Source organism: Apteryx mantelli, chromosome 15, assembly GCF_036417845.1.
Source record: "Apteryx mantelli isolate bAptMan1 chromosome 15, bAptMan1.hap1, whole genome shotgun sequence".
In the NCBI taxonomy this organism is placed as follows: domain Eukaryota; kingdom Metazoa; phylum Chordata; class Aves; order Apterygiformes; family Apterygidae; genus Apteryx; species Apteryx mantelli.
The window spans coordinates 16,103,276-16,119,318 of NC_089992.1; the positions used below are offsets into that span (position 1 = coordinate 16,103,276).

At 38.5% G+C, this 16,043-nt stretch overlaps 1 protein-coding gene across 1 annotated transcript in view; it reads right to left on the bottom strand.

Moving 5' to 3' along the window:
* Nucleotides 1–3,686: 3,686 nt before the first annotated feature.
* PRTG (protogenin) overlaps nt 3,687–16,043 on the bottom strand; it is an 83,759-nt gene continuing 71,402 nt past the window's right edge. Inside the window, exons 13-20 of the mRNA XM_067305796.1 lie at nt 15,429–15,615; nt 13,599–13,726; nt 12,537–12,707; nt 8,777–8,959; nt 7,445–7,565; nt 6,304–6,469; nt 5,148–5,252; nt 3,687–4,076 (exon numbers count right to left, since the gene is read on the bottom strand). Coding sequence (XP_067161897.1) covers nt 3,687–4,076; nt 5,148–5,252; nt 6,304–6,469; nt 7,445–7,565; nt 8,777–8,959; nt 12,537–12,707; nt 13,599–13,726; nt 15,429–15,615 — 1,451 coding nt within the window. The remainder of the gene's footprint in view (nt 4,077–5,147; nt 5,253–6,303; nt 6,470–7,444; nt 7,566–8,776; nt 8,960–12,536; nt 12,708–13,598; nt 13,727–15,428; nt 15,616–16,043) is intronic.

Genomic DNA, 16,043 nt, shown 5'->3' on the forward strand with positions numbered 1-16,043 from the left:
ATCGGAGTCCTCATTTGGAAACACAGTTAACCTGGAAAGCCAGTTTCAAGATTTCCTCTGTAAGTTCTGATGCTTTTCAAGTCACATCAACAGTAACATTTTTGTTTTGTTTTTAAAGTACAGGGGTTGCATATACGCTCATTACACCAGCCATGGCTCTTTAGTTATTAATACAATTAAACAAAATCAATTCACATAGTGTAACACTAAATTCCACATTTATGTTCATCTTCCAGAACATATTTAGTAAAATTCGTAATTAGCAAAATGATAATGTTTTCTCCAGGACCCAGTTACCACAGACATAACCAAGAAAACCTGTAACCATTTTGCCTGCTGTGCTCCGCCAGCTCTTTCTAGGCAAAGGAAATGAATTAAGTTTACATATGAAAACCTGTGATTTCCTTAGTCTGCAACAGGTATGATTTTAAGAAACTTCATTCATTAATATCATACCTATAATTAGATGCTTTGGCCTCAATGATATGAAGCATTTAAACTTTAAGCCTGATTTTGCAGTGTTTCAATCATGAGGAATTCTGCTAATGAGTTCAGTAAAGACAATATCAAATTATATATAGTTTTTCTGGAGATTTCTTTGCTCACATTGGTGGTCGTTTCAATGATAAGACAATTTCTCACAAAATATTGTGAAAAATTAATAATAGGCCACAAATTTTTGATTAGATCATATTTTTTGTTCTGGAAGAAAAATGTAAATAAATCTAGAATTAACTGTATGACAAAGTAATGGGAAGCATATGAATGTGAACGGGGTTCTGAAGAAACATTATATTTGGTTAACATAAAAATAAAGAAAAAGAAACAGAATAATTAATGTCTAACTAAGCTTGCCTATATGCTGAGGGTAACCTTAAATATCTTTGGTTTTCTTTATTTGCTGATAAAAAGTACTTTAAGAAAAAACATTAACTGACAAATAGAATTCTGGATGTACTGTTCTTTAATAAATTGAATATTTTGATCTCTTTGACTATTGAAGGTAGAGCATCTATCAGACTGATAAATGTTATGTGAAGTCTGTTCCTCCCAAATTATTCACAGGTTAAACTACAAAGTGTGTCTTTGGCATGAAGAAGTTTAGGATTTAGAATATTTACCTGTAATGAAGGGCAAAAAATTACCAATCAATCAATCAAGAAATCAATTCATCAGTACTTACAGCAAACAAGTCTTTGGAGAAGCAAATAGTTACCATCTGCATATCAGCTCTTTCCGAATGAAACTAATAAAAGAGGCTAATCTGAAAGATGAAGTGTGAAACTTCATGCTACAGTTACACATTCTTAATCTAGTTTCAATTAATTCACACTTTACCTAACTAGAAACAGTTCTCTGCTGTACACTAAACATTTTGCCTGATGAGACCAAAAATAAATCTTTGGTGAAAAGGTTTTCTTTTTCTTCAGCAAGTAGATAAAAACTGTTCAAAAATATTTTATTTAATACTGTATCGTTGATCAACTACATGCTGAAGAAAAAAAATACACTTGAAAGTCTTTGGAGATACCTGCTGGTATTACTAGAACTTTCTTTAAAGGCTTTGCAACAACAAGGTAGTTAAAAATTGTAGAAGAATACAACTCATCTATGCAATCAACTACTACAATCAGTAGAAGCCCTATTGTTTTTGGTTAGTAACTACTTATACAATAAAACGTGTTCAGCTCTTCAAACCTATAGTTTTTAACTAGTTCAATCATTTTTGGAAAATATGCAGCTTTCTTCTCTTCTACAGAAAATTCTTTGGTACAAGATTATTTTTAAAGCCTCTGAATCAACACTAGTATGAAAAGGTGGACATGGACTGTCTGGTTTAGAACTAGCAAACAGTTACAAGCTGAAGATCTACAGTAACTACAGGCCAATTCATCAAAATAAAACAGACAAAACAGTAAGGCTTATTGATGACTTCTGGCCATCTTTTGATACGTAAGGAACAATACAAAAGTCAACCTGCCTACCTTAAGGGTGACATCTTGGCCCCAGTTAAGTCAGTGGGAGTCCTGACAGACTTAAATAGAGCCAGGAGTTCCTATGGTTGCTTTGTCACAACATCACACTTTAAACTTTCTTTTTATTTTTTAATTTTGTCTTTTTATTTTTTTTAAGTAAAATGAGGAAAGAGGAGGAGGTGAGAACAGGACTGTATATGGATATGGGCTAGTTTATAACATTGGATGAATCCAACCTCCCCTTTCTCTCCTATTAAAAAACAAAACAAGATACCCTGTCAGTTTGCTCCACGTTTCAGTGAGGCAGCTCAAAAGTAACAAACTGTTCCCTGAGTACAGGAAAAAAAATAAAAGAAAAAACACTAGAATAACTTTTAAAGGAGGTAGTATAAAACAGGAATTGTATGGGTTCAAGGCAGTAGCAGTACTCACCTCCTTCAACAGACTCTTCAACTAAAGCTCTGGCTTTTTATTTCTCATGGTGGACTAATCAGAGTTTTAGATTGGCATGTGGGTAAAGTCACTCCCTGAGCTAAAATTCCTGGCTAAGAGCATAGTAGGCAAAGGCAAGGAGCAGCGCTGCATCCTAACAACAGCTCCGAGATATACTGCAGCGCTAGCAGTACCTGCAACTCATGGCTGGGTAAAAATGGACTATAGACTTGTGACACAGTTCACTTGATAACATCTAAGAAGCATTTAAGGCATCTTTCTGTACTCCAAAGCAACTTTATGAATACTAAAAAGGCATAAGGCAAATCAGTAATTTCACAATCTATAACACAAGGCACCGTTGCTGAGAAGTACTGAGATACTGGAATACTCAGCATTACTATCTATTCCATGACTCTCAGGCAGAGACAAACTGGCTGGAAATGCTAAATACTTCTTTGTTTTGCCATGCTTTTTAGCATTAACTGTCAACAGAGGCAATGTTTTGTCATTTTGGGGAACCCAACATGCCCCAGAGCCCTAAAAATTTAGCATATACCCTGTCAGCAGTTGCTGGCACAAGTTTTGGGGGGAAGGCACTGTCCTAGGCTTACTGGGGCTACAAGAAACCAAGAGGTACAAAAGATTTGATGTGGCTGTATACATGAAAGCACCAACTCCAGTTTTGCCAGTTTTTAACTTCGAGTCAGCCACATTGAATCAATATATTTTATACTCTGAGGTTTCCTTCTTTTTAAAGACAGAGCTTCAGCTAAACAATCTTGTTCATCTACCTATACAACTCCCTGATCACTGAGTGCGCACATGCGCACGCACACACACACACACACACCTATGCATTCTACACGCAACCAAAAAAAAGAAACTCAAAATAAAACAACACTACTAGGAAGTATCATCAGTTCCATAGCTGAGACCAACTAGAACACAAATGAGGTAAAGCAGTTGTCATTCAGAGTTCACCTCTCGGCAAACTGAGGTAGATAGTCAGCAAAAAGGCCAACAGCCTTCCCTTTGCTCCAGTGATACATTTTTAACTCTAGTCAGAAATCTTCACTGTCCTTTCGCATTTGTTGACTACTGAACATTCAAAATGAGTGAGTTTTAATAACAAAAAAAGAAAAAGAAAAACATTCAACAGAAATATGGGATCACCTGCTAGGTTAGTCAGGCTTTCCACAAAAAACTTTGGCTTCCTGTTCATTGTCCTTCGAACAGACATATACTGTGAGGATGTCTGGCATGGCCCTAAGGATGTCAGTTGTGCACTGCAGACTGTATCTGAAGAGATGAGGTAGGAGTCTGGTCAGTAGCGAATGGCAGAGGACACTCTTTGCAGTTACTTAAGGCAGGGTTCATCATGTTCATACCTAAGTCACTGCCTACAAAAGGGCTGGTGGTGGGAGGGGTGTCACTTGTCACAGTGGAGAGGTGTATCTCATCGTTGGATTCATGAGAGAATCTCCCAGAGTCTCCAGTCTCGTGGCTTCCTTCACTGTTGGCCGAATGCTCCGTATCGGCGACAACACTGAAAGGCACTTGGAAATTCGACTGCTGGCCGGGGGAGCTGGGGGAGTCATCCTCACTGATCAGCACAGTGGTACCTGGCTGATACAGACACACTGCCTGGACAAATCTTCTCTGAGGCTGCATAAAAAGTAGGGAGAAAAAGGTTGTTCAGTCTCTGTAAAGCTGAGCCATCATTTGAGTTTTTACTGCACTTCCTATCCTATATTCTGCCAGAGTGCCTACAACAGCATTGGCTTGGAACAACAATCTGGGCTTTCCTACAGGAGGATAAAAAGAATCAATCTCAAGTCTTGCTCATACTTTTCTCTTTCATACTAGACAAAATAATCCCTTCCAGCCAAGCATGGCTAACCAAGAATGACTTCACTGGAGAGACCTGTCTGATATTTTACAAACACACTTGGTAGAGCTCTCTCCCATCTCCTCATGCATATTCTTTAAGCATTACTCCTTGGATGGTAGCAAATATTTTGTTCAGAGAAGCATTGGAAGTATGCAGCTGCTCCTGCAAATATTTTGAAATATGAATTCACAACATGGATATTAAGACTTCCTATTCCTTAAATATACAAGAGCACAATACAAGTTACAATTCAGTAAACATAAGTTAGATGCCTTGTGGGTGTGAATTTGCATGACAATGTTCAGGATTTGGTTTAACACTTCATTTTTAAACTGCTATATTTTTCATGCAAATAGCAGGTGCAGCCAGAGCAACAGTTTCAGAAGCCAGCCAGCTCTCGCTCAGATTTCAAAATCCTTCAATAGTTTGGGTAAATCATTTAATTTCCCTCTTTTGGTTTCTCTTCAACAAACTTAAGGTTATAGTTGTCACAGTAGCAGGGGAGTCTTCATGTGTTTCTGTTTAATTTGTATTTAGAAATACATGTTTAACCCATATGTATATTAAGTCCCTGCAGTTGTATACAGGAATCCTTTGGCTCACTGATAGAGCACAGGCAATCAGCTAACTGCGAAAAGCTACAATACCCGACAACTTGGGGCAGAAAATGAAAAACTTCTCCACGTGATTTTGCTAGAAGATAGAACAACATCAACCTTAACACAACTGAAACTATCCCATTAAAGTTTAGGTGACTAATTATGCTTCTCAATAAACAGAAATCTAAGTATCCTTCTTTGCAAACACAGGATACTAGAGTAAACTCTGCCCGTTAGACCAATTACCTCCTCTGTTTTTGCCTTCTTAGTATCTTGGAAGAACAGCCACCTTTTCTTGCAGCTGGCCTTTGTGACAGGCCCATAGCTGTTGATAATCAGATCAGATCCTCCCTACAATAGAGAAAGACAGAGCAGTTTGTTTTAACAAACTAAATTTCTAAGATATATGAAAATATTTTCTTATTCCTACCCATCAGCTCCAAACTGAAAAGAGAGACAAGTGAAGTCTTAGCGCTCAGTCAGTTTTTGTGGTCTAGTATTCATACTCACCTAGTATCCATCTACTGCTCAAGACAATTAAAAGACTGGATCCATTTAACTTGGCAAACCCACAGGCCAGACACAATGGGTATAGCACTGCAAACATACCGCAAAATATTCCCTCCACCACTGCTCTCACTCTACTATTTTGAATGTGACCATTCACAGACACACTATTTGTGTCTGCACTGGAGTTCTTTTCCACAGTTTTCCAGCTCTTGCAAATACCCCTAGGGAACAGCTCCCTTTGAGTTTGCAATGCATACAAAACATGCCTCAAATCAGTAGGTCTGCATGCAGAAGTAGGGCAGACTTGTGTTTTTATCAGACTGGACACTTGGACTGTAAGATTCTACAGAAAGGGACTACAGATCCACTGATATATCCTGCCATCTAGATTATATTACAATTTGACCAAATATGAGTTTATAAAGTATAACATTATCTTACTAATAAAAATACAGAAAAGATAATGGTATTTTCTTTCATACCTGTTTAGTGTCATACCTGACTAGACTGAACGGACACTAACTGGAGTAGGTGCTGAAAAGGACTCTCTCACCTATTTCCTGGTCTTAGAATAGAAAATCTTTGGACCAGCAGGGACCTCCTAAGAGCCCTGAGCCTACGGAGTGTTTATCCTTTGACACTGTGCCAGAGGTGAACTTGGCAATCTGCAGAGTGCAGTGTAAGACAAATGTATTAAAGCACATCTCTGGTTGAACTTTAAAATGAGTCTTGAAAATTTGACAGTTGGGTTGCCATACTTGTGCCTGTCCCATTAATAAAGCTGCCGTTAATTTGTAGTTTACATATTTTAATTTTGGTAAGGACTCAGATGTAATAGCAATGAATTCTAAAGAAAGATCTCTGTTTTGAGACTGAATAAAGCTCACAGTACCTTAGCATCAATGAAGCTGTTTCCCACTATCATTGGCAATAAGGATTCTTCATTCTCTGCAATTCCTTCAATACTCTTCCCCACCTCATTAGCACTGGCTAATGAGATGCTGGTATGTGACAGCTGGTCAGTGTTTTGCTGCACAGGTTTAGGAGCAGATGTTTTCCTGCACAATGTTAAGCAGGAATAAAATTGACCCATAGGAAAAAATTGCATAAAATCAAAGCTAAAACTTCAAGGCTATTATTAATCTAGTAATATTGGTATATTCTTGACATTTACATTTTACTGTATGATAGTGCTAACTCTCTTGGAATTTAAATGCCATTGCTTGTGAAAAAAATAACATCTGCTTTCAGTTAATCATACAGACTAGGCTACAAGCTTATGAGCAGACAGGAATTCTCATGATTAGTAATAATACCTGGAAGAAGTAGCCAATAATGACATTAAAGCCTTTCTACCATGCTACACAGAGACCATCTCCCAGTCCACACTTTCTCCTGCATGTGTGCTACAAAGCCCTTGTTATTAAAATAGTCTTTCAGGCACTTTTATTTTATTTTTCTCACGTAACATATATTTGTTCTGATCCCCAAATTATGGGCAAAGTCACTGGACCAGTTTATGCTCCATAGCAGCTAATGACGAGGGAGAGAGAGAGTGGAGTGCATCAGTGCAAAGGAACTGCATCATGGAACTGCTTCATGTCAGACTTCCCCCAGACTTCTCCTTGACTGGAGAAAGCTCTTCTCCAGCAACACCAAAGGGTTAACACCTTGCAAGCCATGACTGGACAAGCTGTAGGGTTATGCAGGAAAAAACAGATGATGGAAAGAAGCATGTTTATCTGACTTGAAAGGGTTTTTATTTGGAAGCATGCCTCATATTTAGTTGTCAAAGCACCACTGACTCCCGCTGTTGCTTCTTCCTTCTTTTCATTGTAGAGGGAGCTAAGATGGAATAGGAAGAATCAAAAATGCCTGGGGCTTTGTTACCATTTCTGATAAGAATAGGTGAAGAAACAGAGTGCTTCAAAGAACTTAGCACTTTTGGAGGAGAAGGCATGTCCCAAGTGACTCATGCTCATACAGAAGCAGAACTTCGAAAAAGAGGTCACTTTTCAAGAACAGAAGCATACCTGGCTTTACTGCGATAAATTAAGATCAGGATGCAGATAAGGATGCAGGTCAAGGCTATGCACACTCCGACAACAATGCCAGTCATTGATTTCTGGTCCAGATGGTAATAGTCAGAATAAGCTATAGCAAAAAAGAACATGGAAAGGCTCAGTAAATAAGAATAGTTACCCCCTGCTCCCTATCAGGAAATGAATGGGGTTACAGTCACAACCACACAGACAAATGCTTCCTTTTAATGCGATTTCCAGACCTTCTCTGTCATACATTTTGACAATTTTGAAAATAAAACTTGTAGCACAGACAGAGGAGTGTATGCAGGCATGGTGTGGGAGGGGAAGAAGGGACTGCCCCACACCACGGACTCTTTGTAGGTCACTACAGCATGCATCAGCAGAGCTCTCCCCAGCCCCATCCTCGGGGGGTGCTACTAGAGAAAAAAGGGAAAAGGCTTGGAGAATTCCAGGCACTGTCCCCTAGGAGGGTTCAGTTATTTTTATGCTTTGACTTCTTATGTCTGTTGATCTAATCCTGAGGGCCTTACTTTGTTTGCTTAGCCAGACCTAAAATACCACTGAATTTCAGGAAGGAAGAGAACCTGAGTAAGAAAAATCCCTGTGTTTTACTCACAATTCAGTGTGTAGCACCTAGAAAAGGCTAAAAGGGTAATATACTTGAATAATTACTAGCTATTCTGTCCCCAAACAGCTTTAAAATCAGTGAGAAGTCACCCAGATAAATCCCATTCTGTGACAGACAAAGGCAATTTGTTATTCCATTCTTACACGGAGAAACCACTGAAGTTATCTAAATTTACTCAAAGTAACACACAGTTTTCTCCAGCAAGCTGCAGGTGGGCTGACTTCTTCAGTGAAAACATATGCTGGTAAATCACAGACTGACAGGTCGGCTTGGGCTGCTTCAGGAACCAGCAAATTTCTGCAGTCCTATCTGAGATGCCATCTCATCTCTGCTGTGCTGTCTGGTTCTAACTGACCAAGTGATACTACTATCTCAAGTCAAATAGGGGACCTACTATAGCAAATACCTTAGCAGAGTGACTGCAAAGTTGGCATTGATGTAAGATTCAAAATAGTTAAATTTTCTCATTATAAAGGCAAATTTCAAACTTCTGAGCAAAAGAATTAAACCAGTGTTGAATTGTCCTGAGACATAAAATTCTAAAATGGCTTCATTTAGGAAAAAGCACTACACTGTTAGGACTGCCTCACATAAACAGAATGGTTTGTCCAGGAAACAGTTACAAGATAAAACCAACAGGGACCTTTTTTTCTGGTACTTGTGACAACAGTAACCAAAACATCGCTACTGACTTGTGGAATCTCCTGAATCCAAGCGTTTAGGCCTCTGATTAGACTCTGATGTCTCCTTTGGCAGGACAGCAAGTTCCACCGCATTTGAGAAGGGTCCTTCTCCCACTTCGTTGGAGGCTGCTATTTTGACCAAGTAGACATTTCCTGCTACAAGGTTTTCCAGCAAAGCCATGGTCATCGCTCCTATGAAAAGATTTAATAAGCAGTCCCAGTTAGACAAACTCTGTGGGAACAGACTGAGATTTAGATACTGGGACCCACACTTCCTTTCCAGTGCCACCTCCAAATCTTGTTTGAAGACTGTGATCAATTTTACATGTTCTAACCTGCCTCTGCAGGGTTAGCTGAGAATGGCTGCTTGTCCCTAGGGGGTCTTCCCTCTCCGTACTTCTTGAACACAGCACAGTATAAAGAGGTACCGGTATGGTGTAAAACCAAGTGTTTGCTACAGTGCACAGCAACCTCACCCTAAATCTAGCCCTAGCTGCATTTCAGTGTGACAGTGTTAACGTTGTGATCATATGTGCGAGGAGGTGTCCCAGGAGTTAACTAGACTTTCAGGCACAGAAAGCAGAATGTTAGATCACTCATATATTAATCTATGTGCCTCCTAAATCCTCTTCCGCAATCATACTGTACCATGAATGTGAATAGAAATTGTCATAACAAAATAATTATAGTTTAGTTTATCAAATTTCAGGTCTATTTGGTAAAATGAACAGGACAGATTTGTAAAAGTACATTATACTGCACTTTCAAAATAAAATTAAACTCTATTTAGACCTGTGTAGGCTTGCTTGATTACTGTGCATCTAAGCAGTGCTACTAAAAATATTATGGAAAATGTCTTTCTCACATGCTAAGGATTCATTTCCTTAAGTCCCTGAAGGCAAGAGAAACAGATTAAGAACATAAATAGGATTCACTCACACTGTCCTTACACAGGCAAAACTCCTATAAAAGTCAATGAGAGTTTTGCCTGTCCAGGGACTGCAGATTGCTGCTTAAAATTCCAATTGCCTTCTAAAACGCCTGTTTCTTCCTGCTATAGAAATATACTATTTTCTTTCTGAAATAGTTGCAGTTATAGGACCAAATCTATCCCCTATTCTCTTTCACATATTCTATTCACTTTCTCAGATTTAAGTCTAACAGGCTTTCAAATCATTTTCAGAAGCCAGACTTTACAGCATCATGGGAGCATATAAAATATAAGGTTGTTTTGTTGACAGAAAAGATTATACATTTGGCAAAAGGGAAGCTACTTCAAAAGCTATTTCAGCTCTTCCATAAAAAACACCCATTAGCTGAAAGCATTTGAAGTAAAATGTGAGGTATCTGTAACCAAAGGAGCTGTAATATTTAGCACCAGCAAGGGCGAAAGGTCACGTTTCAATATTAGAGGCTCTTCCCCACCAGCTCCTTTCAAATCTGCTCCATTGCTACTGCAAGTAAGCGCTTTGTACTGATTTACTGCACACCAAGTGTGTAAAGGCTGTAACTCCTGATCCACTTGAAGGGAGCTAGCGAAAAGGGGGAGGTGGATGGAAGATAACTCACATCACAAATCAGCAACAAATTGCAGTTACAGTTTAAATTCCACCATGGCTAACACAGGCTCAGTCACAGTAGAGGGTTTTGTTTTTTAAGTTGGTGGATTGGTAGAAATCTCAATATATAATCTAAAGCCTAAGCTAGGATTTTTATAGGTGGTTGGTTTTTTTTTCTTGGTTTTGGGGGTCTTTATAAGTACAGGGGAGGAATGGGGTTAAGATTTCAGAAATATTCTGCAGGACAAGTTTAATGTCAAGATAAAGCAATGCCATTTATCACATAGAGTTAATTGATCTTGTCAGAATAAATGCATTAAAACAAACAAAAAAACCCAAATCTTACTCCTGTCTCAAATTAGCTATGAAAGGACTGTCACAGGTCTATTACAGTATTTGCCCAATCCTCCCTCTACACTCATTTTCTTTCACGAGCATTTTACCTTTACTTTAACTAAGAGCACCACTGATTGTTCTAACGTGTCAAGGTGCCTAAATTCCACGCCATGCCTCAATCCCTAATATATCTGTCAAAATACAAAATTAGTGACTCTAAAGTTGATAGACTTTGTAATACACTGAGATTTATAGCTCTCCACTTGCCCATTCCCTCCAACACTTTCAGTAAGGGAACACATGAAAATGTTTATTGTTATTGCCATCCCCTCATTTGAAATACCTCTGGTAAAGTATTATTTGAGATGCTGTTCAGAGTTTCACAGTCACGGCTAAGCTGAAGTATATACCTGAAACAACAATTCAACCACTGCGCTGCGTACAACAAATACAGCATATCTTTGCTAAAATGACAGTATTTATTCTTCAAATACAAGCTCTCTGTGAATTTAAAATTAAATCTGCTCTATTTTTAGTGCATAAAAGTTAATATTAAATAGGTCCTTTAATATGACAACTTGACATTAGGTCACTTTTTACTTGAATAATTTTAGTAGGGCAATACCATGAGCTCAATCTTCCCCTTGTAGTTAGAGCTCACTGACTTTTCAGAGACTAGTTAATTTTCATAAATTTTGCCAAAGCTATCAGTAATTTTGCTGTTATTCTTTACAGCCGACAATTACTACTTGAGCAGAGCCAGACAAACAATATTCTACTCCAGCCAAGACGACGAGGAACTGCCACCTTTCAAAATGGCCGTGGGGCCTCATGTTCTCCTTAAGAGCCACATAAGGGACAACCACCATCTTTGGACTAAAACAGTTCACTCTCACTGATAGCAAGGAGAATTTTCCTCTGTGAGTGCGCTTTGAAAATCAGTAAGTTTTACGTATTTTCTATAAAGAAAATTTAAAGCATCACTCTCTGCTGACAAGTAAGCTTTCAGTCATGAAACAGCAAAAACCCAACAAAATTGTAATTCTTTCTAGGCAATTCTCCTAAGAAACTACTCAGTACATGATTTTACTCTGTAACGCTGAGTTCCCCTCTCTGGTTTAACACATTAATAGAGTATTATTTATTCTGTACTGCTTCTGTGTATTTTGAATAAGAGTAAATGCCTTTTTATTTTTTTTCTGGCTATAATAGAAATCTGTTCTTGATGAAGCTCTTCAACTTGTAGCTTTATTCTAGAAAGTGCCTATAAAAATTTGGACTATGTCTATATCTAATCAAAAAGATGTGACTGCAGTTCACATGAGCATACCCGAGTTACTGTTAGATTAGCTAGCTAGGGTTCAGCTGCGGAACAGAGTCAGGGAACGAAATTGAATTTGCAGAGCTATTTACTGGGAGCGGGGGAAAGTTCATTAAGCAAACTGAGCTAACTAGATTGGCCGTGATTGAAAGAAACATATAAACCCACACAGTCATATTTATAAATTTATTTCTGGGGAGCAAGGCATCTCAGAGACTTCAGATCTGAAGAGTGCATTTACAAAATGAAACCGCCACAATCATTGTTACAACAGAACTAACATGGATGTAATTGGATTTATGAGACATTTTAGTTCACATGCACCACTGAGCTCCAAAGCAATACAGACAGCTCCTCTCCCCTCACCTTCTGAGTATTAGCCGCTTTTTAATACATTTTCATCACAACCCTGGGAATAATTCCAAACTAATTATAACTTTTATGTGAACATTTATATGATTTTCTTTTTTATTGTAGTCCAAGGGAGCTGAAAGTAACAGAGCATCTTATAAGTAACATCGTTTGTCCAGCTCGTATGTTTATTTTAGTTTACCTTCTCTGTGCAACACTTGCCATTCCCCAGCAATCCAAGACTTCCTGGATGCATAGAGGATAGTATATCGTGTAACAACTGTTTCAGGACCATCAGGTGGCTTCCAGGAAACCAAAGCAGTATCGTCCTCTATCAAAGTCACCTTCACTCCCACTGGAGGGCCAGATGGTGCTGTGAGAACAGTAACACAATAATATTAGGTTAAACTAATTTATATGCAATTAAATTGCTCAAAAAGAAACTGTTGTGCAGACCCAGTGGCTACTGCTACATCCCAGATAAACAAATATGAACGAACAAACAAACAAACAGATATTGAATGTCTCTCAACATACACTCTCCTGTTAACTCTGGTCTGGTCAATAGCTTAGACTTTGTAAATGTTCATATTTTCATAAATGATGATTTCAATCATTTTCATTTGTAAATGTTCAAATGTTTATAAAAGTTTCATATTTTCCCTTCAACTACAGAGGAAAACAGTTACTGACAAAAAAGAAATCCCATCATATTCCCATTAAAGGGTACGCCCCAAATATTGCAATGCTGAGAATATGGCACTGAAGTTTTTGATTTTCATTGACCAGGCTGACAGAACAGCAAATCAGTAGCTAGGGTAGTAGAAAGGAAGATGCATGTGTAATAGTCTTACAGTTTCTAAAACTTCTGTTTTTATATTTATATTATTATATTATGATATTATTATTTATATTTTTATTTTTATATTTTCATAGTATATGCTTATGAATCACCTGTGCTTCTTTAATACATATTTTAAACTTCTTACTAAAGTTATTTCCATTCAGTTGTTGATAATGGCATAAGGATATCACATTTTATATAAAAAGAGTTGCTGATTTTAGGCAGATTTTAAAAATTTCACAGTTCCAGAACATGTGGATTTTCCCAAGAGCATTTTTGTATCTTACACTGAGAACAGCAATATCTATCTCAAAATAAAGTATTTTTCTCTCCCACAGACAGCTTAAAATTAATAAAGCAACAGGTTTTTTAGACCATTGGCTTACAGGACTTCTCTTTTAGAAGCAGCTGTGCCCGTACCTTCTGGAAGAGTAGTATGGTAGACCACTGGACTCCAGGGACTAGAGAGCTGGTCCACATGCAGCCGAACTGCAAATTCATACATGGTTTTTGGCTCAAGATCTTGAACTAACATGTGAGTCTCTGACCTGTGCAGAAGAAGGAATAAAAGAAATTTAACAGCAGGAGTTGACTTGATGATCCCAAACTTGTATGAGGTCCCTTAGTCATGGAGAGTGATTCCCACTGTCAGTTCAACACAAGACAAACCAGTTCAAGCCCAGGCACATAGTAGATCTGCATCGTCTACCTGAAAACATTCATTCATACTCGTGCTAACTCTGGAGCTCTCTGGAAGACACTATGTTTGCTATGTTAACTTAAGCTTAGGTTTTTGGAAAGCTGAGGCATAAGCGAGTCCAAGAATACTACGGTCCAGAGAGCTAAGGTCTCCCAAACTCGGCTCTTTCCATTCATCCATAGGACACTATGTTTTAAGCTGGAGTAACACCAGAACTGCAACTAGACCCACAGCTGAAAAGGTACGTGCTGTTGGCTCTATTGGCTATGCTTGGATCTGCTTTTCAGTTCACAGTACAGACAAAGGCTACGTGTGCAATTCCCCCTTGCACTTACAGCCTCTCTCACCCCATGTTTAGGGGTTTTCCGTAGAATGTGAAAGCTCCCTACTCCTCTTGTAGTCATTCACATTTGGTAATTTATAAATTGTAAAATTGATTAAGTTAATTAAAATACTCACAAAAATCAATTGTAGATGTTCTGCTCTATTTTAACTCTGGGGAAAAATGTTGGTTTCAGATACACCTGGGTGAATTTAGGGCAATAATAGCCAAGCTGAGATTAAATCTCAATTTATAGTGGTGTTACTAAACACAGAACTTGCTTTATTAAATTTCATTTAGTATTTTCATCTTCTATGCTGCAAAGTCAGCCACCAATATTTGCAATAATTTTATCCCATCACAAAAAGTAGTATTCGTTGCTATGCTATTTATTTCCCACCAAAAAATTAACATGGCAGTTGTACTGTGTCTAATCATTAAGTCAGGAGGTATACAGCAGGGGATGTGTTCTTTGAAGAGAAAAACATCAGTATCGGGATGGAGGCTATCTTTTAATGCAGCATTTTTCTTCTTTAGAAGGCTTGAGTAAACCTGAGTATTGAGGGAGCTACACACATATGTATTCCCTCTGCAGCACCATGGCCCCAACCCACAGGCAGTCACAACACAGCAAAGTCTTATATTTCTGGATAATCAGGGTACAGAGCTGAAGGCTAAACTTGAGCAGAATTTCCTCCCTGTCCTACTATTCTGTGGCTCGTGCATCGCTTCTCTGAAGAGCAAGCTGTAGTTCCTCCTCAGCCTCCTCCTGACAGGTCACCGCACACTCAGGAATGTGTCATTCATGCAATGAAACGCTCAACCCTCAAAACTCAGAATTCTTGCTGCCAGTCCTACGATCAGACATTGGACTAAGCCCTATCTTTGCCTATTTTATAGGTAGCTTGTTCTGGCAATTTCTTTTGTTTGATCAAAGAAGAGCTTAAAATTAAATTCAACTTAGAGAGCTAAGAAGCTGTTAAAAATTCAAGAGCTTGTCCAGGGATCCAGTCCAAGGATCACAGTAGAGAACTAAGGGGCTCTAAGAACATATCTTAAAATAACCCAAGAAACAGAACTGGCAGTCATAGGGTGAAACACACAGTCCTTGAAGGCTGATATACATTGTTACAGTAAAAGGCAATTAAAAGATGTCAGGGAAATTGGAAACTGAGGAAGAGGTATCTGGAAATGGGAAGACAAGACTCATCTGTAGCACTGCACTTACGTTTGAAAGTAGAGAACCAGAGAAGCATTCTGCAGCCCCACCGGGTTGCAGCGGATGGTGTAGTTAATGACTTGTGCAGACGTGAAGGCAGGCTTTCCCCAGTGAAGGTAGATAGAAGATGACGTGTTAGCTTTGGCATAGAGGTGGTGAGGGGGGGGTGGCGGCGGTACCATCCGATCACGGACAGCTGTTTAAAACAAAAAAGAAGCATGAATTATTTAATGAACCATATACAGATGCTCACAAGATTAAGAGATAGGTCTGAACCCACAGGTTTAGCTCCAAATCTGCTCCTAACTCAGTAATGCCTGATATTCACATCCAGGAATTTAGTTCAAGTGATCAGAGATCCCTACTAACACCTAATACAGGTTCATGTATTACTTCTGTAGTAGTCCCCTTTGTTTAGTTATAAGAAAATCAGGACTGTAAATAGGAATCAGGGACAGATATATAATACACCACTGATGAGATGATGCAGACAATCCAACAAGGCCAGAAAACGCTGCTTGGTAGCTATCTTGTTTCCTTAGCTGCAGTTCATGAAGACAGCAGACTGCCTCAGAGATGCAGGATATCGAGGATAATATTTATCACAAATACGATCTTTCTCAT